Source organism: Durio zibethinus, chromosome 1, assembly GCF_047325235.1.
Source record: "Durio zibethinus cultivar Kanyao isolate XHJ-2024 chromosome 1, ASM4732523v1, whole genome shotgun sequence".
Taxonomy (NCBI): domain Eukaryota; kingdom Viridiplantae; phylum Streptophyta; class Magnoliopsida; order Malvales; family Malvaceae; genus Durio; species Durio zibethinus.
This window is the reverse complement of record NC_143162.1, coordinates 3,904,392-3,931,375: the sequence shown is the minus strand read 5'-3', so window position 1 is coordinate 3,931,375 and position 26,984 is coordinate 3,904,392. Positions and strand designations below refer to the sequence as shown.

At 29.9% G+C, this 26,984-nt stretch overlaps 4 protein-coding genes across 4 annotated transcripts; 2 read left to right on the top strand and 2 right to left on the bottom strand.

Annotated features, from left to right (window-relative positions):
* Positions 1-7,521: 7,521 nt before the first annotated feature.
* On the top strand, positions 7,522-11,228 carry LOC111311743 (monodehydroascorbate reductase, seedling isozyme). The gene is made up of 10 exons (XM_022911396.2): positions 7,522-7,612; positions 8,312-8,383; positions 8,832-8,883; positions 9,043-9,123; positions 9,329-9,447; positions 9,531-9,750; positions 9,877-9,995; positions 10,087-10,212; positions 10,445-10,585; positions 10,711-11,228. Exons 1-10 carry the CDS (start codon positions 7,562-7,564, stop codon positions 11,032-11,034), a joined length of 1,305 nt encoding a protein of 434 aa, XP_022767131.1. The 5' UTR covers positions 7,522-7,561; the 3' UTR covers positions 11,035-11,228.
* A 413-nt stretch (positions 11,229-11,641) lies between these two features.
* Positions 11,642-13,143, bottom strand: LOC111311744 (large ribosomal subunit protein P2B-like). The gene is made up of 4 exons (XM_022911397.2): positions 12,989-13,143; positions 12,765-12,890; positions 12,094-12,320; positions 11,642-11,959 (listed from the first exon to the last, which is right to left on the bottom strand). Exons 1-4 carry the CDS (start codon positions 13,110-13,112, stop codon positions 11,933-11,935), a joined length of 504 nt encoding a protein of 167 aa, XP_022767132.1. The 5' UTR covers positions 13,113-13,143; the 3' UTR covers positions 11,642-11,932.
* Positions 13,144-19,450: 6,307 nt separating this feature from the next.
* LOC111311741 (IQ domain-containing protein IQM3-like) lies at positions 19,451-22,577 on the top strand. Its single transcript, XM_022911394.2, has 9 exons — positions 19,451-19,993; positions 20,105-20,219; positions 20,398-20,463; positions 20,551-20,639; positions 20,790-20,877; positions 21,009-21,155; positions 21,235-21,327; positions 21,534-21,635; positions 21,926-22,577. The coding sequence occupies exons 1-9, from the start codon at positions 19,626-19,628 to the stop codon at positions 22,421-22,423; spliced, it is 1,566 nt and encodes a 521-aa protein (XP_022767129.1). The 5' UTR covers positions 19,451-19,625; the 3' UTR covers positions 22,424-22,577.
* A 974-nt stretch (positions 22,578-23,551) lies between these two features.
* LOC111311742 (histidine-containing phosphotransfer protein 1-like) lies at positions 23,552-26,119 on the bottom strand. Its single transcript, XM_022911395.2, has 6 exons — positions 25,967-26,119; positions 25,445-25,575; positions 25,274-25,342; positions 24,701-24,772; positions 24,077-24,149; positions 23,552-23,858 (listed from the first exon to the last, which is right to left on the bottom strand). Exons 1-6 carry the CDS (start codon positions 26,024-26,026, stop codon positions 23,817-23,819), a joined length of 447 nt encoding a protein of 148 aa, XP_022767130.1. The 5' UTR covers positions 26,027-26,119; the 3' UTR covers positions 23,552-23,816.
* Between the last annotated feature and the right edge of the window lie 865 nt (positions 26,120-26,984).

Below are 26,984 nucleotides of genomic sequence, written 5' to 3'. Positions count from 1 at the left end.
ATGTGGACACTGGCTACTTAGATTTAACAATTGAATATTTTATTTTTTATTATTATTATTTAAATAATTAGATAGTGACAGAATATCTTTTTTTTACTTTACTTCGATTTCTTTGGATGCCCCTGTTTTTGTTTTTATATAATTATTATTTTAAATATTCATAATTTATTTAGCAAAAGAAAAAAGAAACTTCGAATAAATATACCAATTTGATAACTTACCGTAATATAAGGTTAAAGTACTAAAATGATTAGACTCCGATATTTAGTTTATTTAATTCAAATAATTATTTTTAAAATATTAAATTTAGTGAGTTTAAATTTTAAATTTTAATATTTGTAATTATTTTATCCTCAACTTGCAGCTAAAAAAATATTAAAAATGATTAGGTTTTAAGGATTAATGAAGACTTAGTAAAGAAGCATGTGCCGTTAATTTTGATAATCTTAAACGGCTATATATTCATATTAATTATCTATTTTATTTATTTATTTATTTTAATTTTCCACCAACTAAACAAGTTGTCAAGGTCAATCTTAACGGAAGGCAACAAGGCAAATTAACGAGGAAGGAAGGACAATGAGTCACTGTTAGGGACATTAACACCATTTCTTCGATTGCAATAAATTTCTTTCTTAGACCGTCAAAGATTTTGAAAAAGTCACCCAAAAAAAATTTTGCTTCATTAATTGCAACAAACATCTCTAGTAAATCATTTTTTTTATTTATACACATATATATATGTATTAACATATATGAATAGATAAATATATATTCTATTGGTGTAACATAATATATACATGCATATGTAACTATTAATACCCACAATTATTTTTTTTATTTAATTCAAAACCTTAAAGCATTCAAATATGCTTGATTAAAGCAAAGACATTTTATTTATTAATACGTAAATTATCAAAAATTTCTTATATGATATAAGGTAAAGTGATTTTTTATGAAATTAATGTTATTATTATTAACTGTATGCAAGTAGTTAATTTCAATTTTGATAGTAAGAGTGTAAGTGAATTGAGTTTTCGATAAATCATTCGTGAACATATTTAATTTTTGTTTGTTTATTAAATTTAACAAATAATTTTGAGTATTATTTGTGTGTTCGTTTATTAAACGAACCGAATACGAATAACTGTTTGTTGAATAATTTATATTTACAAACAAATTCGTTTACTATTTGTTGAAAACTTATTTGTTTATTGTTCATTTGTTGTTAGTTTGTTATTCGTATATAATAATACTAATAAAATTATATTTTTATTTTTTACTTAAATTTTATTTTAAGATTGGTTTATATTTGTTTGAGTTCATTTATGTTCGTTTAAGATTTGTTTATTTAAATTTATTTATTTTTCATAAATTATTCATTTATATATATTTATAAATATATTTATTTAATATTCATGAATGAACTCTTTTAATTTAATTGAATGAACACAAATTAAATATAAATATTTTATTATTTAAATAAACGAATATAAATAAATAGAGTAAATTTTTTAATGAATATAAATTGAATATAAATATTTTTAAAAATAAATATATATATATATTCATTTATATTTAATTTATTTACAGTCCTATTTGACAGTAAAAAAATTGGGTTGGTAAGTTATTACCAGGGGTATTTTTTTTTTCTTTGCCAATGAACCATGAGTAAATTAGATATGTTATAAATCTAGGGAATTACCCATTCAATAATTGCTGGAAAAAAAAAATGTCAGAGCTGGCACGGCTTTAGGATGCACTCCACTCTGGTGAAAAACTCATTTTTGGCTTTTTCTATCTGCACCACATAAAATCAAAGTCTTTAATAATTGAATTAGAATTAATGAATAAAATATTTTTATTTCGAAATTCAAATCAACCAGGTATTATAAATACACCTTTATTAATTATTATTTTTCTAAACAAAAATCTAATATTGATTAAATGTGAAGATTAATCGATTGGAACCTATAATCAATTAATATAAAAAATAATTTGATTCGATTTATTCAATTTCAATATCAAATTAGAAAAAAAAAACAATAAAAGGAATTTGTATTAAATTTAGTTAAATAAAATGAATGGTAAATAATTTAACTAAAAATCAGTCATTCAAAAGAAGGAAAATAAACAATTAATTACTTTCCTTGATTCCATCTTCCTGATTTTTTTATATATAGGTGCTAGTTTCCATAATTTCATCTTTCAACAAAAAATAAAAAATAAAAAATATAAATTTGCTCTTGTAGAAATCAATTATTAATATTTTTTAAAATTAAAAAAAAAAAAGTTTGATTGCTAAAAACGATATGATGCCCACGTTATCCTCCATGGCCCATGCCGGCGCCCGAAGAATATAAATATATAATAAGGAAAATTAAAAATTAAAAAATTTAAAGCAAACGGGGAAGAAATATTAAAAAAAAAAAAGAATTTGATGCCCTGACTTTTCCTGATCAAATTTTGGTCTATTTTTTTTTTGTCACATCACCTCGCTTTATATCCTTTTCAACGATACCTTTCATTATTTACGCAAATATATTCTTTTTTTTTTTCTCTCTCTTTTTTTTCTTATAGTTTTTAATTATAAGTATGTCATTTCAAACAATATTTTTAGAATTCAAGAAATTTGGTTACCACTTGGGCATTTTATTTAAAGAAAGCGTAAGATATTGATTTAATGATAAAAAAATCTTAAAATCATAAGATTTTAATTTTAAATTTTACAATATATGAGTTTAGGTATTTATTATATTGTAATTTATTAATTAATTATTTAATAATTATAATTTAGTTATGATGTAATAATTAATTATGATTTTAACAATTTAACAAATGTGGATGAATTCATGGATTTTTTTCATATATCATTAATGAAAATTTTAAATTTTTTAGGTAAAATTAAAATATTTTATATATTTTTATTATATTAATTTATTTAATAGATTATACCTCAATCTTCTAATTTCATTGATGAAATGTAAAAATTTGACCGATAAAATATTAAATAATTTTCCAAATGCACACATATTCATGCTCAAAAAATCAATTTCCATTAAGCCTTCTTTCATAATTTTAACTTAAAAAAAAAAAAAAGAAAAAATAATAAGCCTCGGGACCAATCACCAAATCAAACTTATTTCGCTCCTTACAAAAGTACAAACCTTAAAAGCCAATAAAAGGAGAGGAAAAAGTTTAGAGGTTTTTCTTATTTGGCTATGCAAAATTTGCAAATATAAAAGAAAAAAGTTAAGTTTTTTTTTATTCTTTTAAGATTTTAGTACAGTAAAATTAGATCAATTGATCTTCAAATCAATTAATATGATATCAAAATTAATGTTTAAAATTTATAAATTTGAAAGAATTTTTATATATAATATATTATTTAATCAATTAAATAAAAATATAAAATTCTATTGGATCACAAATAAATATGTCATTAAAATTTTCATAAAGTAATAGAACCATCATTCTCACATGGTAAGCCCACCGCCCCAGAAAAGGATGGTTGGTTGTCTTTGGCTTAAAGCCATGGCATATACAATACTTTCATTAAAAATAAAAAAATAAAAAAAAAGAAACCCCTTTAAAACGGTGCCACCCTAAGTCCTAAAAGAAAAAACCATGGAGTTATAGCTTTGTTTTCTTCTGTCCCTCAAGGACAAATTTACCCCACTTTTCTGACCCTCCAATGTGCCATTAAAGAACTTTCATTTTGAAATGTGCCAAAATAAACTGAGCTAAATATTAATGCCTTAATATCTCGAAAGTGTGGGGCCCATTTTTTTACGTACGGATCTTTAGAAGAAAGAGGCAAAGAGCCAACCCTATACGTGGAATAGATTGTTAGGGTCATTTGGGGAGAGTAGGGGGATTGATTGGAAAGGGTTGGCAATGGGTTGGATGGAAGTAAATTTTTGTTATTTTTTAATTTAATTTGATTTTATATCTATTAAATTTAATTTTAATTTTTTTATAATATTTGATTTGATTTAAAATTTAATATTTTTTATAAATTAATTTTATTAAATAAAATCGAATTAAAACTTATCGATCTTATGCCTAAGTTTTAAAGTTAAATCTCATACTATTTTAAAAATAATTATATAAATTAATAATTAAAAAAATATTTAGGAATCAAGAAATGATGCTATGCCAAAAAAATGAGACATAAAGCAAAGCAGTGCACGACATGAGGCCTACTGATGTTACAATGTACTATAGAAAAAAAAAATTATATATCAAAAATGATAATCAACTTTGTCTTTGATGTCCACAAAGAAAAGACTATCGAGATCATTAATTATGATATAAAGGGCGAAAAACAATCGACTGTTCCCATCATTTTTTTTATATGAAATCAAAACTAATTAGGGTCGGTTTCAAATCAATTCTCTTGATGATAACTACCTTGAAAGTACATAGAAATATAATACATTGATAAGCTGCGACTTTAATGCTTTTTACCAGAAAATTAGGCGAAATGGAGATGTTATTTACATTTTGCCACATATAATAATATATATAAAAGAAAAATGTGTCCCGCAAAAAATGTTTTAAAATAAAGTGTAAACCCTAGCAAAATTAAAGTTTTAACATTTAAATTCTGCGCTTGAATATTTGTAAATGAAATTTTAGGTTTTGTGATAAAGAAGAAGTTTTAAAATTATAAAATTTTAAAATTAAGTTTTAATGTATTTGTATTTAATTATTTAATTATATTATAATTTATTAATTAATAATATAATAATTAATTATTTAATTAAGTATATAAATATAATACTTAATTATAAATATATCTTAAAAAATTTTACGCTTGATTCTCCTATTAAGTGTCTTAATAAAATTTGCTTTGTAAAATTTCTAATCAACTTTTAAATTAATATATTTTGTACTTATTTAAGTAAAAAAATTAGTCACATAAATATTTTTGAATCAACTATCTTAAATTACCAGACATCAAATCAACTAATCGACAAATCAATATAAAAAAAAAAAAAAAAGAGTTTTAAAGGAGAGCAGTGTTAGTCAATCCAACATGCACGTGAGAAGACGTGCTCATAAAGTTATGCACAAACTTAAACAAGTACAAAATTAAACCTGTTCTCCATAATCCGGCATGCAAATAATATTTTAAAATCAATGTCAAACATTAAATTAACCTTTGAATCTTGACAAGAGGCACAAATGTCTAGCCTTTCTTTTTCTTTTTTGGTAATTTTAATTATCCTTAGTCTTACATTTTTGTTTACTTTCAATGTATTAATTTCAAGGAAATTATTGGCATTGCTTCCTTTTTTTTTTTTCCTAAGGAAATAGGGTTCGTAGTCTAAGAGAATTGACCATGGTAAAAAATTATAAATGAAAAATTTCACATTAAAATAATTACTAACAATAATAGAGAATATAAGCAAAGTTGTAATGCCACACTAAATGGGAAGCAAGGTAAGTTTTGTTTTTTTAAAATAACATTTTTTTTACAAAATTTTTAATATGAGAATATCATTTTTAAAAATAATTGTATAAATCGATTTAATTAAGCCATGAGTTTGAAAAATAAAACAATTTCATACACTCAATATCAAACAATATAAATTTAACAATAATGAACATGAAAAAAAAAAAACAAATTGATTTAAAAAAGTTTTACACATCTTAAATAGTTATATTACAAAAACGATTTTATTCTTGTGCAAAATTCACATTAAATGAAAATTTGTATGGATAAATACCTTAAATATATGTATAATTTGAATGAAATCATAGGAGAGGGATCAAATTACGCAAAAAAATTTATATTTTTCAAATATTAATTTTAATATATTTAAGAGATGAAAAAGATAAATAAAAAAATGATTTAATTACATCCGTTAGATCTATTAAATTCAATACTTAAAAAAATGTAAAATTAAAAAATCATATGCTAATGTAAGTTGATCCATTCCTGAACTTATATAGCATTATATATATTTATATGAATATTATGAAAACATAGAATTGTTAAATTTAAATGAAAAATATACCATTTGGGCTTGATGTTCTCAACAAGTTTAAAGCATAGACCCAAAATATGAAAATATTTATTGCTTTTAAATTTGGGCTTAAACCCATGACCAAGTCCAATTCCCTCGCAGCCCGCCGCTTCCAAAAAGGCGGATTGGCTCCCATGATGTTTGTTGGGCGATGTAGTCAAACCACGTTGTCCTGTCTCGCCCTTTATTTATTTTGAACGTTGATTCGTTTTGACCAATGGGATGATAAAATCATGGTACCGGTCGCGTGGGATCATTGACGCGGATGAATATCAGAAAAAGACAAAGATTCTTGCCACATCATCAATGACGTTAACTTCTATCTTTGCCTTCCAAAAATAACCCCTTTTTTTTTTTTTCTGGAAAAATCCTTAATCCTCTGAGTAAGTTATTTATAGACGAAAAAAAAGCTTAAATTTAAATATTCGTTCACATGAAGATAAAGCAGTCAACGTTCAAAGGAAGACCGAAGAAATTTCAATATTTAGTAAAATGAGATTCTGTACATACTTAACGGTTCATACTTAAGTAAGAAAAAAAAGTAAAAAAAAATTATGGTTTAATTGATTAAAGTTTATATTTTTTACGAAAAGATATTGAATTTGAATTTTATTGATAATTATTTATTAAAATTATTTTAAATATATGATTTATAATTATTTATTTTAAATTATTAGATACGATATATTTTATTTTAATTTAAAAAATTAAATAATTTATCTATTTTTAAATTTTTTGATAGTCATCAAATAAAAAAAAAAAGGTTTTTATTGATATCAATAAAAAAACTAATAAAAAAACTTTTCGACTCGATAAAAAAATATTTAGGCTCAGAAATTTCACAAAGATATTAGTTTAAATAGATTTTGAGAATATTACTTGTGTGTCAATTTTTTTAAGATGTCACTTGTGTATTATTTATTTTGATAATTACATTATTTGTCTTAATGAAACATTTGATTCGTGTTATTCCCAAAATATGTAAAAAAAAAACTTCCCATAAAAGATCATTGATAAGATCATTTTTATTTTTAACATTTCAAATTAATTTTTAATTTTTTTCTCAGCCAAATATTTACTTGAACTTACTTAAACACATGCATATCTTTTTTTAAAAAAAAAAATTTTGACAGGTTGAGCGTGTAATCCAATCAAATTAACTCACCTTCGAACTCAAAAATAACTTAACAAAAATAATTTAAACCAATAAAATGGTTTGAGATTAACTTCAATCAGTCTGGTGGTTTGCAAGACATAGACAATAATAACTTAAAAATTGTTTTAAAAAAATAATAACAGACTGTTTAAAATTAGAAATCAAAACCCTGTAGGTCGTGGTCGTGGAAGGATCACAGTCAGCAGAAACGGACGACAATGTTTCTGCCACGTGGCAAAATCATGTTCACCAATAGGGGTCAGCCAATGAGGAGCGTGGGCCACATTCTCGATGATACTTTAAAATAATCGATTCATTTCCGAAAGGGAAGAAAGAGAAGTCGCAGAGCAAAGCTAAGCTTCGATAATCGATGGCGGAGAAGAGTTTCAAGTTCGTGATCCTCGGCGGTGGTGTTGCTGCTGTAAGTTCCCTCGATCACTTCTGGCTTATCGATTTCAATTTTTATTTATTATTTTTCTTGAATTTTTTGGTTTCAGTTTATGATGTTTATCGATGCCTTTGCTTTTGTATTTTTGAAATTATTGTTCTCAATGTGTTATCATTCATTGGTTAATCTGTTAAAGCAAAATGGATCTGGCGTTGCTACGAAAATGGAAAGGACAAACAAATATTAATCGAACAAAAAAATGAAAAACAATTAAATGCAAAATTGAAGCCTTAGGTTTGTTGGTGTTCATGTGTACACTGGATGAAGAGAAATTACGGACTGATTTAAGTCATTTATAGTTGCTGAATTGAGTTCCCTGAAAATTTTATGTTTGTCAAAGTTTTATGTGAAAAATAATAGGTAAATGAATTTTAATTTTATCTATTAACTGGAAAATGGATTTATATTTAGGAAATCAAGCATGTTGCCGATTTGTTACACAATGGAATGCATCTTTTGCTGCTTTTAATCGTGTAGAGTGTTGTGTGAGTTGCAAAATGATAGTTTGGTTTTATTTTGCATTACGTAGAATGCGTTAATGGAAAAAAATGAAGCTTCTTTCATTTTTATATAACAGTCACACTGTTAGTAGGGTTATGCTGTATTTACTTTTGATTGATTTACTTACTCTTTGCTCCCTTTTCCTAAAAATTTTATCTTCCGACTTCACAGGGATATGCAGCAAGGGAGTTTGGCAAGCAAGGAGTGCAGCCTGGTGAGCTGGCAATTATTTCCAAGGAGGCGGTATGCCTTTTACTATATTTAAGGAAACTTTTTTTATCATTGCATGCAAAAGAAATTTGTCATTTTATTAGGCTTAGGCATCATGAATCTATTTTGATTGCATTTTATGTTTTAGATCACTATATGTATTATTCTATTCTCATCCTCTACGGTGGTTTTTTTTTTTGTCAAATGTGCTTAGAAAAGGCAAAATATTGTATCACATAATTTCATTGCTCGGCACACTGGTTGGCTTTTGAAACTGCTGTCTTAATGGGGAATACTCCCTCTGGATACTCCTCTTGCAATCTGACGTTGTCTAAGTAGAAATCTTCTATAATAGAGGCCAGCAACGGTGGTATTTACGTTACAGCACTCATTATAACTGCTACTGTTGTCATTTATTGGTTCCCTGAAGATATAAATTTATATTGCATATTACCTGATGTTTGCTTTCTTATACATGTAGGTTGCTCCATATGAACGCCCCGCTCTCAGTAAGGGATATCTCTTCCCTGAGGGTAAGCCTAATATGCTTTTTATATACCTATTTGCAAAATTCAAATAAATTCTAAAATCCTATAACTGCAATCTTAACTATGCTTTTAGTTGCCACATCATTCTGTTGGTCATCTGGTTGGTTTGTTTCCTGGACCAATTTGGTGATCTGTTCTTTGCAGGAGCTGCAAGACTTCCTGGATTCCATGTCTGTGTTGGAAGTGGCGGAGAGAGATTGCTTCCTGAGTGGTACAAGGAAAAAGGTTTGCAACATATGTCTGCCTGGATTGGTTTAATGTGATTTTTTTTTTTGTCATAAGGTTCAATGTGAAATTTGAGAATTGCAGAAATAATAGAAAATGGATCTGCTAAAAGGAATTGAAGCTAATATTCATTGTTTATTCAATATCTGTGTTAGAAGCTGGAAATGGCCTCATTGATATACTTTGTGTGTTCTGATCCTTGTAGGGATTGAATTGATCCTTAGTACGGAAATAGTAAAAGCAGATCTTCCAGCCAAGACTCTAGTAAGCGCAGCTGGAGAAATATTTAAGTATCAAACTTTGATCATTGCAACTGGTTCCACAGTGAGTTACAGTTTCTAGGGATCTAAAAATAAAACATTCTTTGTCTTGCGTGTCCTGCATAGTTTGACACATTATTCTTGCAGGTTATAAGATTGACAGATTTCGGAGTGCAAGGAGCTGATGCCAAAAACATCTTCTACTTAAGAGAAATTGATGATGCTGATAAGTTGGTAGAAGCAATCAAAGCAAAGAAGAATGGGAAGGCTGTTATTGTAGGAGGAGGCTATATTGGTCTTGAGCTTGGTGCAGCAATGAAAATTAACAATTTTGATGTCAGCATGGTGTACCCTGAACCATGGTGCAGTAAGTAGATTCCTACTGTTGGCCTTTCAATGCACTGTTGAATATGCCATCAGGACATGTAATAAATGAACTGAGCTTGATGTCTGGTGGTTTCTTGTTTTTCTAAGTGGAAGATTGTTCTTGTAGTGCCCCGGCTTTTCACCTCTAGCATCGCTGCTTTCTATGAGGGTTATTATGCTAATAAAGGGATCAAAATTATAAAGGGGACAGTTGCAGTTGGATTCACCTCTGACTCAAATGGAGAGGTAATCAATCATCTTTCAAAGGGCTTGACATTTATTAATCTTTTATGCGACTGAAATCATTTTAATGGTGATACTTTTGCCCACTGTTCAGGTGAAGGAAGTTAAACTTAAGGATGGCAGAGTTCTGGAAGCTGACATTGTTGTTGTTGGTGTCGGTGGAAGGCCTCTTTCAACATTATTTAAAGGGCAGGTTGAAGAGGAGAAGGGTGGAATAAAGGTTGGCTTGATCAGTGACATAATATCAAATGCCTTTTCATCTATAATGTCAACTTGAAATCCTTATTGCACTTTATCATATAATTGGTCACCTTAAGTATTCTGTTGATATTGTATAAATCTGCAGTAGTTAAAGTATTTTTTTGTACATCTAGTTCTGAATACTATACATTAAGCATAAACTGTAATTAAGCTCAATATGTGATTGTATAACACAATTTGTTTAATTGCAGACTGATGCTTTTTTCAAAACAAGTGTTCCCAATGTATATGCTGTGGGTGATGTAGCCACTTTTCCTCTTAAGTTATACAATGAGTTAAGAAGGGTTGAACATGTTGATCATGCCCGGAAATCAGCTGAACAGGCAGTAAAGGTGTGTTATCTCACTTAGTTCATCTATATTTATATTTATTGCCTGATCTTTATACTCGGATATTGGCTAAATGTTACTTTCCAAAAAAGTATATAATTGTTAAACCATTCTGACAATTTTTGCAGGCCATCAAGGCAAGTGAGGAGGGGAAATCAGTTGATGAATATGACTACCTACCATACTTCTATTCTCGTTCCTTTGATCTAGCATGGCAGTTCTATGGTGATAATGTTGGGGATACAGTGCTTTTTGGAGATAACAACCCACAATCGCCAAAGCCAAAGTTCGGATCTTACTGGATCAAAGATGGCAAGGTGGTTGGAGCTTTCCTAGAGGGTGGCACTGCAGAAGAAAACCAGGCTATTGCTAAAGTAGCCAAGCTTCAGCCTTCAGTTGAGAATTTGGATGCCCTGACAAATGAAGGTCTTTCTTTTGCCTGTAAGATTTGAAGACTAGTAGCTCCCGCGCCCTTCCAAAAACAAAACAAAATGACTGTTACTTGTTGCAAGAGGACTATATAGACAAAGACTTGGATATGTCTTTCATTGGATTGTGCTTTTAGTGCTCTTTGGATTGAGTACATAATTCTGGGGTTTGCTTTATTTTCTTTTGAATGATGAATGATATGATAGCATGTTTACTATAGGCTATTGTTTTTGGTTGGTATCACTGCCGACTGTGCAGTACCAAATAAATACCAAATGCTTCGTAAAAATCATCTTACTTCGAACTGCAGCAGCTAACTATTAAAACTCAGTTTGTTTTCTTTATCATATCATTGGTGATTTAGCATTCTTTTATTCACCCATTTGGTCATAAGTGCTTGCTTCCTACAAATTTTCCCAACGTTTTCCAAATCGTTAGCCTCATCTGATAATAAACCCCAAATATCTCTGCTGCTGGTGGATGGCAAATTTACCTCACTCGACCATAGACATTACCCCCATCCAAATGATTCAATATTCATTTAGTATTATTGACATCAACTACTCGGTTTCCTCAAATTTTGGAATTTATTTGCCAACCACAGTTTTTTAACCATAAGGCGCACATGAATTCACAAAACAGAATAGTCACTGTGATTCTTTCAAAACTTACACAATAATATTGCAGAGAATTCATATACTTTTCTTCAATCTTCATCATCATTAGACGTGAGATTCAAGAAAATCATAATAACCAACTCTGAAAATTCCATGCAACATTAGATTTCAGCAAAAAAAAAAAGTCCACCAAATCTATGAATCCAAAAAAAAAAAAACCTACATAACACTGGATAACAAAACTTTAAAATGTAAGCCAGCCTTAAATTAAAAAAAAAAATCTCTGCAGAAACCAATCAACATTTTAATCAAAGAGGCTGAAGCCCATATCCTGCAACAAATAGAATAAAACAGAAATTAATTGATGAATTATATCTGTGACAGTACTAGATGCACAATACCAAGATTGCAACAACACTTAAGAAGATAACAAACGAGGAAAACATTAAGGTTTGGAGTTATTACATCATCGGATTCCTCTTTCTCCTCAACTTTCTCTTCCTTCTTAGTCTCAGGAGCAGCTGGAGCGGCAGCAGCACCAGCACTTGGTGCAGCAGCTGCAACAGCAACACCACCACCAGAAGGAACAGAGGCAAGCTTTTCCCTCCCAGATGCAATAAGCTCTGTTATATCTTTTCCCTTGACCTCAGATAAAAGAAGTTGAATCCTTTCATCCTCAGCTTCAGCTCCAACTGTATACAAAATTATTTGAAACAAAGTCAACTTTTCTTCCTCCAACAGTAGTAAATTGTTAAACCACTGTTTGATGAATAAAATAGAAAAACAGATAAACAACAAATTCACTATACATCAAACATATTTTGCACAAAGGATTCTAACATTTACGTAAATCTCAAACCAAAACACAAACAAATACAAGTTTATATTTTTATTGAAAGCCACCTCATCATCAAATTGACATTCATTAACTAAAGATTTCAGCACATCAAATATAAACTTTCAGATCCACCTGGTAAAAAAAAAAACGTTCAATCTAGAAGATATACAAACATGGTTTACAATTTAAAAATGAACGGATTACCAATTGCAGATGTTGAAACAGATGAAGGAAATAAAACAGTTAAAGTGACATTAAATGAATAAAAAAGAAAAGAGTAAGGGAGGAAAAATTGTACCAGACCCAAGAATGTCCTTAAGATCATCAGCAGAAGGGGAGGTGTTGCCTCCCAATACTGCCAACAAATATGCAGCAACTACCTTCATTCTCTCTCCCTTTTTCTTTTTTCTTTTTTCCCTGTAAACTGAGATAAACAAAAACAACAGTTAAATTAAAAACTCAAAAGAGAAAACCAAAGAAAATTAATGAATACAAGAGAAGAAGAAAGGAGAGTGGCAAAACCAGAGATGCTATGGATCTGGAGCGGTGAGGGAAGAAGTCCTTGAATATAAATGGCTGTTGGCAGCTTTATATCGCATGCAAAACCAGGTTCTAGGGTTACAGTTGGAGAAAGAGTGAGGGTCATACGACAATGGATCCGGGTTTAGGTTTTTTTAAGCCCAATGTTAGATCAGTTGAATACTTCCTACAACGCACCGTTTTGCGTACTTTGTTATAGCATTATATTTGTGAATACTTATATACTAATAAAATTGATTTTAAAAAAAACTATCAAAGTGAAAATATTCTTTTTGTTTATCCTTGAAGAAATTTAGGATTAGTTTAGTATTAAAATTGACAGTGATTTTTGCATTTTAAAATTACTTTTCATTTAATTTCAATATTAAATAATAAAAATAGAAACTTTTCAATTTAAAAACTTAATTTATAAACCAAACCAAAAACTCCTAGAGATGTGATTTTATACCGACCATAATTTTTGTGGTTAAGATAATTTTATTATCCTTGTATTTTTAAAATTTTTATTATTTTATACATATTTTTTGAAATTTTAATTCATTTTAATAGTTTTTCAACACAATGCTAAAGACTTAAATTTTTTTAATAATTTTTTGTACCATATCTTTTTTCAATCAAAAAATTATCTAATTGCAATAATAATGTTAAATTAGACCGTGTTTTCCTTGTAATTTAGAATTTTATAAATTATAAAAAATAAGATAATTTTCCATTTCTTTTTTCTTTTCTATAGTACGCTCAAAAAGCATTGTGTTTGGGTCAAGCCCACAAATCTATCTGAGTTGAGGAACCACCTCCATCGGGTCCGAGAAAATGACTCAGCCACCCTCCATTGAAGTGGCCCAATTCCATTTAGGAAACTGAGCTGTTAAATCTTCAGGCCTCAAGACCTAGATTTTCGGTAGTAGAGTCCATCTTTTTCTTGTTTTCTTCTCTTTTCTTTTTCCCCACCCGATCCGACCTTCTCTTATTACGATGATGAGAGTCGAAAACAATAGTCAATAACATCAGTACTTGCTTTGATCACTATTTATTATACTTATATTGATATTCGTAAGTAGTTAATTAATAGTCGAAAATCAAACAAAAAAAACATTATTCTCGTTGAAGTTTTTTGGACGTTACATTGGGCTCGTATGTACTTTGTTAACGAAGGATATATGACTTATAAAAATGTGCACTTTGTTTTATAAATAAATTATATATTCTTAAGACAACACATATTCAACTTGCATGAAATATCTAGGAAAGCTCTCGTTGATATTGAGTTTCTATCGTGTTGGAAAAATAAATTAAAGAAAGAAAGCGAGTTAAGAGAATGAGGCCAAAAGACTAAGACCTTGAAAAGTTTTGTGAGCAGAAACATAGATTCTTTGTCGGAATAATTATATTGTATTAGATTATTATAGTAATTAAGAGTATATAATAATTATTATTATTAAACTAGACTATAAAGATAATTAAGATAATATATTGGTCACTGATAGTTTTGTTCTTAAGTAAGTATTATTAGAGGTTGTTTTGTAGTGATAAGTTTGAAAAAAGTTCATATGCCAGCTTGAATAATTTGAAGTTATTTTTTTTTTCCTTGAGCATCTTTGCTCTACCAATTATTTTCACTCTTTTATGGAAATAATTTAATTTTAATCCCAAGCAGTTTCTATAATAGAATTAGATTAAGAAATAAAAGAAATATTTTCCAAATTAAACGAGGTAAAAGAAATAAAAACAAAGATTTAATCTTTTCTCATGCATTTCTTAATTTAATTTTCCATTATTTTTTTAATTAAAATTAATTAAAATGATACTAATGTTTTGGGTTTCCTAAACATTGGAATAAAATAACATTGCAAACATCCAAAACTAAAAAGTGATGACTGAGACTCCCACCATAGTAAACAGACAAAGAAACATGACCAGACATACAAAATAAACTTTAAAATCTGGCACTCAATAAGAAAAGGTTTAATTAGGAGACATTTTCATCATCATCAAGTAAAAAAAAATGTATCAAAACGTTTAATTCATTAGTAATATGTATTCTCTAACCCTAATCCTTTGCTCAAGATCGAGTTTTGAAAATAAAAAAATGATTGTTTTCAACCTTCATTGATATTTATTTATTGCAGTAGCATGTCCATCCTTAACCAATGTATATGTATTTAAATACGAAAAATCATTTTTAATCCTACAATCACCTTTAAAATTTTTTTAATATTGTCTTTTTTTTTTTCGTTGGGGAGTTGGGGCCTTGGGGTCATTTTCTAATGAGCTGCAACCTAACCATAATCTAGAAATCAAAGAATTACAGGATTAGTTAGCATGCTAAAAATAAATAATGCATCAATTATTGATGAGACCAAAAAAAAAAAAGTGAACGAAATGTGATTCACACACCTAATATTTTAAGTGAATGGGGTCCCTTGACTGCACTGGTCTTTCCATTTCTATTTGTAATGTTAAATATTAATGTAGCCAACTACAGATGTGGTTCATATGGCACAATCATAAAGATGGGTAGACAACATTGTACCCAAAACTGGCTGAGTTTTAATTGGACATCCGGTCGATTAGTAGTACAATGATGGTTGAACCTTGTGCATTTAAGTCAATGTTAATTTATGATGTTATATAATAATAATAATAATAATAATTATTATTATTATTATTATTATGAGTAAAAATTTTGTAAGACTTTTCAAAATTTTTTATTTTTAAATTAAAATTAAAATATTTATATTTAATTATTTTGACTTAAAATAAAAAATATACAATTCTTATATTAATATAAGTGAATCTATTTTTTAATTATTATTATTATTAATTTTTACTTTTCGATATATTGAACATAAAGTTCTAATAAGTTATCAAAATAAAACTAAGAATATATATATTTTTTATTATCAAATCAAAATGATAGCATCTATGGTAATGATATAAGGAAAATTAGGTCTCTCGTCGCTATTTCTTTACTGCTAGTTTAAGACAATGACAAAGATTTTGGTTGGTTTTTTAAAATCCACGGTGGATGGCACAAATGTAATAAAATACATAACCAAGGTTAATTAATACCCAACCATATCACGTGGCTTGACCAAAACGCAAACTGCTAGTTTAAGATAATGACAGATTTTGATTGGTTTTTTAAAATCCACGGTGGATGGCACAAATGTAATAACATACATAACCAAGGTTAATTAATACCCAACCATATCACGTGGCTTGACCAAAACGTAAAAATACTATGGCCCAAAGTAGCTGTGGACTTTGAAGCAGCAAAAAGTCTTTCTAATTTTAATTAATTAATTACTGTTTAATCAAAGCTCATCGTGGTTTCAAAGCCAAATTCAGTTTTTGCTGACACTTTAAAACAACTATTGCCAGATTCGCGCGTGGGAGAAACGCCAATGAGAGGCAAAGGTCCCACGTAATTGCCATTTTGTCCCACCTTCACTTTTTCACACTTATCGTCTGCGCGTCTGATCCAAGTTCTTCTTTCTGTGGTGCTGACTTGGCATGTCACACCAAAGCAGTAAAACTGTAAAACACTCCAACCACAAGAAATTTACATCTTTAAGTACGTTTTCTTTTTTACAATCGAAAATGTTATTTCAATTAGTAAAAAATTTTTTTCTAAAATCCTGATGATTTAGGTTTAAATTACGCGGAATTAGTTTAATTTTATATTAAATTTATTTAATTATATTTTTAATTTATTGATTGATTATTTAATTATTTTTAATATAAATATAATATTTGATAATATTTATAAATTTTTTAATTCGTAATTTCATTGAAATTAATAAAAAATTTTAATTTTACAAATGAAATAAAAAGTTGACATATATTTTATTTTTTAATTTTTAATATACATTAAAAAATTTTGTCATTTTGTAATTTGATTTGTAAAATCAAAATATCAAAAAATTTATTTAATCTATTACTAGTGAAATTTTTAGATTTCACAAATTAAATTAATAAAATAACATAAATCTTTTATGATATATTTTAAAATAAAAAAATCTTAATATTACTTATAAAATTGATAATATATTCATACTAATTCTTTGTACAACTATCGCATAATCAAATCTAGAGTATATATAAATATATAAAATTTGAACAATATAATATTATTGTCGCCGTTGGATGAATTTATTCTCATGTTTATTAGGGCTGTTGGATTTAGGTTTTTAAGAAAAGGATGGTCATTGGCTTTAGTTCCACAAATTGAAAGTATATTTAGATAAGAAATTATAAGTAAAGTTTTTAAACTTCAAAATTAACAATAAGATATACATCCATTAAGATACAATAAAAAACAATTAAAAAAAGGACATGTAATATCATCATAGTCAAATTTGTGAAATTAAAAAAATTATGATAGTGTACAAAATCACACTTTATTATTATTATTTTTTGAATATAACTTTATTTAAATTATATTTAGATGGACTGTAAAATACATTAATGTAGCAAGGATTCCTCGTTACACTGCACTTTAATCAACCCCTTTTTTTTCGTCTGTTGGAGGGCGTTGGACTGGTGATGGAAGAGTCCTTTTCCAGTGAAAAAAAGGTTAATTAGGGTTAGATGCATGGCACCGTCCATAAAAAAAAAAAAAAAGAAAAAAAAAACCCTTATTAGATCCTCTATGTTGGTCAACTTAGTTTTTATTAAGAGATATGCATGTTACATATTCAAATTTCAAAAAGAAAAGAAAACAAAAAATTCAACACTGAATCACATTGGGATTCGATTTTTTTGACCTACTATGATCGTATGCTAAACATTGAAATCATGTTATAAATTATTTTATCATTTTGAAATATATAATAGTAAAATATTTTTGCCGTGATTTGCTTGTAAGTATGTTTTTGTTATTTACTTGAGCAATTTGTTTAATTGTTGCTATAAATTTTCTACAAAATTATGACCAAATAAGAATCAACCAAAATCACACATATATATGTTACTAAATGAGTAAATAAATTATTAAAATTTAACAGTTATTATTAATTTAAATATAATGCATGGTCAAATTTCCAAATGTATGTATTCGTATTTATTGAAAATAATTAATCTTTTTTTATTTGATTATAGATGAGAAAAAAAGTGAGAAGAGATAATACAAGAGAGTCAAAGATTAAGGCACGTCAAAGTGTGTTCAATGTGGGATTTATCCCATAGAGACATAAGTACTACTATAAAATATCAATGTGGAAAAAATGGAGATTTTAGAGAAAAAAAAGCTACTAAATTCTTGTTGTAATTACAGTCCATACTATAATTCTTGGTGTTAAATGGACTTTACTGGCACAACCCATGTACCAATAATTCTAGCAAATAAATCATAAAAAAGGAATTGAAGGGCAGTTTCTTGCTGTGGAGGCGTGTATGAATTATTAGGAAAAAAAACATAATAATATAGAAAATTAAGGTTGAAAATATATGAAACATTGCATTTTATGTATTTGAATTTTGAAATGATTGCCTCAAAGTGATCAACTTCTACATGAAATTATGAAAATATTGAAATGTCCTGCGAATGAGGAGAGGCGCACACTTACACAGTAAAAAAGGCATATTCGAAGAAAGAACGAAGTGTCCTTGCATTTATAATTAATTCAAATAGATTATATGTGATCCTTCAAATTATCTAATACAAGAAAATTCTAAATATTTTTTTTTTTGTATAAAGATATCATTAGTTTGAAAATTAAAAAAATTATAAATGTTAAAATTTCAATTATAAATCTGTTGGATTCTATTTTTTAAAACTAAACGAATATACAAATTAATTAAATTAAATTTAAAGTTTAATTCTACCGAATAAACATTTTCATCCTAACTCTGGAATGGGAAGGGCTTATCCAATAACTTCCCATCAGTAATTTTCTTTTGGGAATGCATATTTATAATTGCCATTACAATTATATAAAAAAAAGTTTAGTATACATTTGATATTAGTAACCAAGAAATAATCCCTTGAATCTGACAATGGAAAAACACAATAAAGTAGTAAAAAAAAATCAGAAGTTAAACTAAATTAAAACACTTTCAAGATTCCAATATTCTCTTCAGATGAAAAAAGAAAAACATTCAAGAACAGAGTGATCAGAGGGGACGCTATCAAAATCTTCCACTTCTTTGTTTCTTTTTTTTTTTAGGGGGGGGGGGTGGTGGTGGTGCAAATGCTTTAGTATTTTCCAGTCTTCTCCTTCCAGGAAAAAACCGAAAGTGTCTTGGAAACCCTGAAAACTTCGATCATATATGTATAAAAAATTTTAACCACGTGATGCACAGACTTACCCTCTCCTAGTTTCTAGTTTCTGTCACGACAACAAGCGAGGTACAGCAAAACCGACTCTCAACCTTAGCGCGTGAGACACGCACTTCACTAAAACCCAGTGGAATATAATAATATTGCCAGGTAGGTTTCCCGGGGGCTTTCCGAAAACCTTCGGCTCTGCTATTTATATTGTTTGCTCTCTGCTTCTCTCCAAACCTGCGACCCCAAGATTTTCTTTTTTCTTTTCTCTCTGGAAAATTCGTGCAAATTCTAAGGCTTTGTTTGGTTTAAACTATTTTGAATAAGTTTTGTAGTAAAATAAAAACTATGGAAGTAATTGAAACTCAAACAGCTTTTTCAAATTTCGATCTCCAGTCAAATTCTCCGTTTTATAACATTTCCTCTTCGGACCTTCAGAACAATGGGTTTCGTGGGGGCTCCAAACCGTCCGATTATTCGTCTATGGATAGTCCGAAAGAAGCAAGCAAATCGGATTCTCCGTCGGAGGATAATGGCGGTGGTTTTGAAATGACGGTTGAGTCGATGATCGACGGTCGAGATTTTTCGAGTTCGAATCACGCTCCTGGTGGTGCTTGTTGTCATTCCAACGCGGCGGTTAAGGTCCAGAAAGTTTACAGGAGTTATCGGACACGGCGTAGGTTAGCTGACTCCGCTGTTGTCGCTGAAGAACTCTGGTAAGTTCATAAAATCTTTGTCTTTTTTTTTTTTTCTTTTTATATTATTTAAAATTTATGTTTTCTTAAATTAAAAATATATTTTCTGGGGTATGATTTTTTTTTTTTCAGGTGGCTGGTTTTAGATTATGCCAGGCTTAATCACAGCACAATTTCTTTTTTTAATTATTTGAAACCAGAAACTCCTGCTTCAAGGTGGAATCGTGTTGGCTTAAATGCTTCCAAGGTTTTTTTTTTTTTTCATTTTTCTTTATCATTTAATTAAAAAAATTTTGTTTTTTTAGAAGTTGGGTTTGACGGCTATTCTTGATTTTTCATTGTTTTGTCCTTTTTTTCGTAATTTTTCACAAATTATTGTTTTATTAATTTATGTGCATAAATAATCAAATTTGGAATTTTGGCAGGTCGGGAAAGGATTGTCCAAAGACGCCAAAGCACAAAAATTGGCTTTTCAACATTGGATTGAAGCTGTAATTTTACTCTCAGATTTTCTTTTTGAAACAAAATATTTTGGATAATTTTATTGATTGACTCCAACATTTTTTTTTAAATTGTAGATTGATCCACGTCATCGCTATGGGCATAATTTGCATATTTACTATGATGAGTGGTGTAAAGATGATGCTGGTCAGCCATTTTTCTACTGGTAAGCCCAAAAATTTTGCTTTTATAATTACACTATGAATTCATTTACTATTAACTTGAAATTTCCCTATTGAAGGAAAGGGTTGCTTAAGTTAGTAGGTGTTAAAAGCAGTTGATTGCTCATGGAGTTTTTCATTTGTGCTATTTACAGGTTAGATATAGGGGATGGGAAAGAAATTGATCTCAAAGAATGTCCGAGATCGAAGCTTCGACAACAATGCATCAAGTATCTTGGACCTGTGTGTGCCTTGATATGTTAGATTTCAAGCTAGATTTAAATTTTGAAATGAGATGTATGAAATTGTTAATTCCAGTTGTTGTAAAATCCTGAAAGCTGATTTCTTTTTTTTGTCTTTTGGTGGGGAAACAGCAAGAGAGGGAGCATTATGAATACATTGTTGTTGAAGGAAAGATTATCCATAAACAAACTAGAAGTGTCCTTGATACAATCCAAGGATTGAAAGAGGGTAAATGGATATTTGTTATGAGTACCTCCAAGAAATTGTATGCTGGCGAGGTAAGCATCTGACTCAGAAGAGCAAGGTTTGATAGCTTGAAGACATCTAAAAACCTGAAATGTCTTTTGTACCTTGCAGAAGAAGAAAGGAATGTTTCATCATTCTAGCTTCTTGGCTGGAGGAGCGACATTAGCAGCTGGTAGGCTGGTGGCCGAGCGGGGAATACTAAAGGTATGGTTCTTTTTTATTTAGGATTTGGTAGTGTACCATGAATGTTACCTGCTGCCGTTGTGTTGGTAGTATTTAAATGCCTGGATAGTTCATCAATTTGACATCATTAATTCATCGGTGTCTTCTTTCTTCTATTTGTTGGCAATCTTTTAAGGTTCTGATACAATAGGCTGATGTATTGAGAACTTATTTTCTTCATTTTTCAGTCCATCTCTGCATATAGTGGACATTACCGGCCAACGAATGATAGTCTTGAGAGTTTTCTATCCTTTCTGAGGGAGAATGGCGTGAACCTCAGTGAAGTTCAGGTAACCTTTCAATCTATCCTTTTTCTCTTCACTAATTGTCAAGCTGAAAATTTGATGCTTCAATGTTGCATCAAGGAATTGTGTTATACAAATGTTGCCTAAAATGGCAGTTGTTTAGCACTCTGGCAAAAATTGCAAGATTTAACAAGTACATGTCTGCTTGGTTATTTCTTATACTTGTTGGTTGTGATCCTTGAACCTCTGGTTCCGTTTTCAGTTGAATGGATCATGCCATTTCCTTCTTCCATTCCCATAATAAAAGTGATGACTGACATTTATCTCGTGTTCAGATTTGCCGGGCAATTGATGATTCTGATAGCTATGATGAAGGCAAATCCAGCAGTGGTGGGATTGCAGTTGAATTTTCAACAAGCTCAGTTCCTGCTGAACCTGAAATTGACAATGAAGAGAAGAATTTGTCATTAGAATCTTCTGATCAACTGGAGACCACAACTAATTACAAAAGGACTCTATCTGGTGGTCTTCAGAGTCCTAGAGCTGATGTGCCTAAAAATGCTATATTGCAGAGGATCAACTCGAAGAAGGCAGCCAAATCATACCAATTAGGACATCAGCTGTCACTCAAATGGTCAACTGGGGCTGGGCCACGAATTGGGTGCGTTGCTGACTACCCTCTAGAACTGAGACAACAAGCATTAGAGTTTGTCAACCTATCCCCAAGAACTCCTCACACCCCTTCACCATTCCCGTCTCCAAGAACGCCACGTGCCCCTACTACACCTTCGGCATACATGCGTCTTGGTGGTCTTGCACCAACTGCATCTTAGCCGACATCCAATGAATCTAATGCTGATAGGACTTCTCTCATCCGACTGTAATATACCATTAGTTTATCATCAAGTTTTGTGCGTCTAGTATAATGGATGCCCTAGTGAATGCAAATATCTCATCTGCTTTAATGTCACTTCCGCATTTTTGAAATGGTAATAGCATTATCAAGGTATCATCTAATGCGTTTCATAAGTATGCATTTGCTGTATGTTCCACCATGTTTTCTGATAGCATTATGCTGACAGGCTTTGGTGGATGTTTCATATAATTACGAGATGCATCAATCAACAAAATTATCTGCAGTCCTCCTGGTACCGGAACAGGCTAAAACCAGCTCCTTTTTTTTTTTTTAATGAGATAACTGGTAATATTAATCTCTATTCAAGGAATCAACAAAATCAGTCATGCCGTTTCTAATATCTCAGAGCTCAGAGACTTCAACTAGGTGACAAAGGGACTCCTCAACTAAGCCTGTTGGTAATTGTTTCGAGTACCAATAATTACACCATGGACCCCATTACCAATTGATACTACACAAAAAAGATTGACCGAACTCCAAAATTGCTTGTCTTGATTGGAAAGCTAGAAAAGTCATAGTACAAGAGGTGACACTTGTAGCATTAACATCTGCAAAATATCCTGCCCGTTACGTTGTTGCTTTTAAACTACCAGTCCACACGCTTGACGCCCCTATACTCATGTTTTGCCATTGGATTACATTTCCAAGTCTCTCTAATCTAAAATTTTGTTTTTATAAGAGCAGGCAGGGGGCGAAGCGAGCAGTAAACCAAGTTGGGAAGGTGAGGCCAAGCTCCGGGGTCAAAATAGTAACTATAATATTATAAATTTTTTGTAAAGTCATGGCCCCTGCTTGCCCCTATAGTCGCCCCTGAATGCAATTATCGTCTAGTTCAAAGAGTTCAATTTTAATCCTTTTCAGTTCTATAAAATTTTTTTCCAGCTCTCTACAAACTTTGATAGTCTTGCTGTCTTGCTTATATTTTATGGGGATGCCACAAAGACGTGCAGCAAGTGAAAATATTAAAAAAATTTGCAATAAATGATCCTATCAAACCAAACCCCATGGCCATTTGACAACTATAATCCAATAAAAGAAAAAAAAAAAGGGCAAAAAAGAGCACATTTTATTGTCTATCTTCATGCAAACATTCTTAACCATACCTGTACCATAAGTCTAATACATAACAATATAAAACACCAACTGATTCCTTGGTGACTTATTGTAAAAAGAAGCTAAACTCAACATCAAAGAGCCATAAATTCAGTTAAACCAAAATGAAGAAACAATGTCGACCTTTTCAAGATAAATGGTAATTGTTCCTCCAAAATTTAGGTTGACAACCGGCAGTGCATTTTAATGCTATCTACTCATTGTTGGTTGGTCTCAAGGGCAATGATACTCCTCTCCAGCTGCACCATCAGAAATGTGGAAATTATTGGAACAGGTAAATTTACTACAAGAAAAAAGTACTTGATTTCCAAGCAAAAGTTAAAATCAGACAGCAGCACATCATTCTGTTTAATTTTTGCTATATAAATTTACAGAATTTTTACCATGGATGCTATATTTTTGTCAGATCAGAGTGTCTGAAACCAATTATTCTTAATACCATAAAACCATGCATTACCTGAATAACGATCTGGAATTTGCTGCGCAAAAGACAGTATTCGCGTGTGATTAAATTTAAAGCTCGCACACACCTGCATAGACGACAAATTTATCAAATTGGAGAAAACCATTAAAAATTTTACTAACAGTCAAAAGTATCATACAAGTGGAATTACATGCCTTAAACTCATTTGTCTGATAAGGTTAAATATATCTCCAAATATTGAAAAATAAAAAAATTTGAAGGAAAATTTTCTTTGGATACTCTCAATATTTTCCCCCCGAATACCTTTTCAGTAATAAAATTGATAAATCTATAGTAAGTTTTATTTATATATATTATATTATATTATAAGTAGACATCCCCTAAAAAATATCATGATTCATCACAGTAGATATCTACTTCTGGAATTACTTGTTTTGATATAATACATAAATAGGTAAGAGGAGTGATGATATTTATATATCTAGTTGATTGGGTGAAGGTTTGTTTAGTTTTCATGGGGAAAGGAAAAGGATATGGTGGTCTTAAGTTTTTGCTTGTGTGCTAGCAGTTTCTACATGGCTACATGCCAACAATTGCATAATAGTATTAAATTATAATATTGAAGAACGAATATGAAAAACGGATGCACATTCTCACCCTTCCTTGTTCCGGTCATCAGAAGCTTGACGGAGGTTAACACAAGCAAGTTTCAAGCGATGTGCACCAATGCTGGAAGAGCAAATACAGAAAAGTTAAAAAACTAGATCTCCATGGATAATTATCGTCAAATGAGTAAGATACTAACATAGACTTTGAGATTGGCAGAAAAAAGGGCACCAGATAAACTGTTGTTTTCTTCTGTAACAAAGAAATTCAATCATGGATGACAAAGACAATACAGAAAAGCTACCATGAACATGTGCTTCCCCTGGTTTGCTATTTCTCATCCATTAGTTGTAATTACTCCAAAATATAGCTCAAAAGCAGAAAATCTCATAATTTAAACTATAGCAAAAACTTTCAAACATTTAGAAATTTTCGATCACGGGGTGTTTTAAACTGACAGAGTGGTGTTTTAAAGTTTGGAAGGAAATGATTTCTTATCTGATACAATTGCAATGGACAAAATGAACAAGTTTTCCATCAGCAATTGTGCATGTAAATTACAGGAAGGTTAGCAAAAGCACAAAGAAATCATCTCTAAGAAGCCAAATGATACAGCTATATTACCTTGAGCTACTTCCTTTAAGTTGATGAACATAAGAATCCAACTTGCTAAAATCAACATTTTGATAACCCCTGCAGACATGAAATTTGATGAGGATACAAGATCGAGTCAGAAAGTATTCTAACTAAGGTTAATGGTAACAGCATACAGTAGCATCTCAGGTTTGAGATTACAAATATCTGTTCAATTCGGTTATGATCCTTTCTGCATCACTGCAAAACGAAGTGATCACTTCATCGACAAAGTTGGGATTACTCGAATCCTGCAAAGCTTGAATTTGACTGAACTGGCTATCCAGCACTCCCTGGAAAACAACACAATTATAAAAGCTCAATAGTAAAATCTAAGTCATAACACATCTCAACAACAAGGAAATAAGCCATATTTAATATTTCCAATAATAACCCATATCGATTTTGGAATTCTTCTTGAAAAAATTGGCAAAATCCTCAATCCAAATGGAATGGCATACGAAATATTTTACTACATAAATTTCAGATTCCAAATGATCTTAAAGAATTAAGTATTAGCAATTAAAGCTTACTCTCCAGCAAGATAATTGAAAGTGAGATATAAAATCCTATAACTCTTTGCTAGAAATGAAATCTTTTATTACTATTTTTTTACATGAAAATCTATTATAAGGATGCTTTAGGACAAGAACAATGAAAGGGAACATCATCAAACATGGGTACCTCTTCAAACATAGATTGAACAAAATTCTTGAGCTCTGTTTTGAGTGCGGCTAAAGCCATTTGATTAGAGTCATATAACCCTACTCGTAATTTCTTAAGAGAAAGGAAGTTGGTTGATTATATCTACAAAGCCATCTTCCCGGCCTTGTTTACTTTTTAAGTCACTTTTCTTTTGTCGTATAGAAGTCAAAGTCAAACAGTTCAGTTTCTCCAAAAATATTTGGTGAGTGCAGTTGCCCACCTTCCCTCTTGTGTGAATCATCTATATATTTTTTTAAACACTTTTGGCGAGTGGCAAATTGGCGCACCACTCAGGCACTCACCTTTGTGCTATGAAAAAGGAAAAAAAAAAGAAATATTTTTTTTATACTGGGGACAAAAGATTTCAAAGTCAACTCTTTAAACAATGAAAGAATAGAAAATAACTTTATCTTGCTTTGCTTTTCCAATAATTGTTGTGTAAATCCATCATCAGAATCTGATAATGCTCAACCCCACCATCAAATTTGTCAAAGTCATTGTCACTTTTATTGATCCTAATCTCATCAATTTGTCACAATCCTCTTGGGATTAGTAGATTGATTTTAATTAAACACGAAAGTGGATTACCAATTAAAATATTGGATTTTTTAATGAAGTATCCTAAAAACACGTTTTTTTTCAATAGTTGAAACTACTTGGCAAAATACTTTTTTTGGAAGAATTCCTACATTAAATACAATGATTAATTACCTCTGAATTTCGAAGAAAAAATCTTTAAATTTAAGACAAAATCAAAATTTAAACTTTATACTTTTCAAGGGGAATTAGGGAGAATTATTTTTGTTGATAAATAAAGCTGAATTTTGATATTTCTATTACTCATAAAATTCAAGTATTGATAAAATAGTTGCACATTTTACATGCGGTTCAATGCATCTGCCTCTAATTACATATTAAGTTGGCCTTTTTTTTTTTAAATCAATTTTCATGGTTCTTTACATATGCCACACTTTACAGTCATGAAAGATCTTATAAG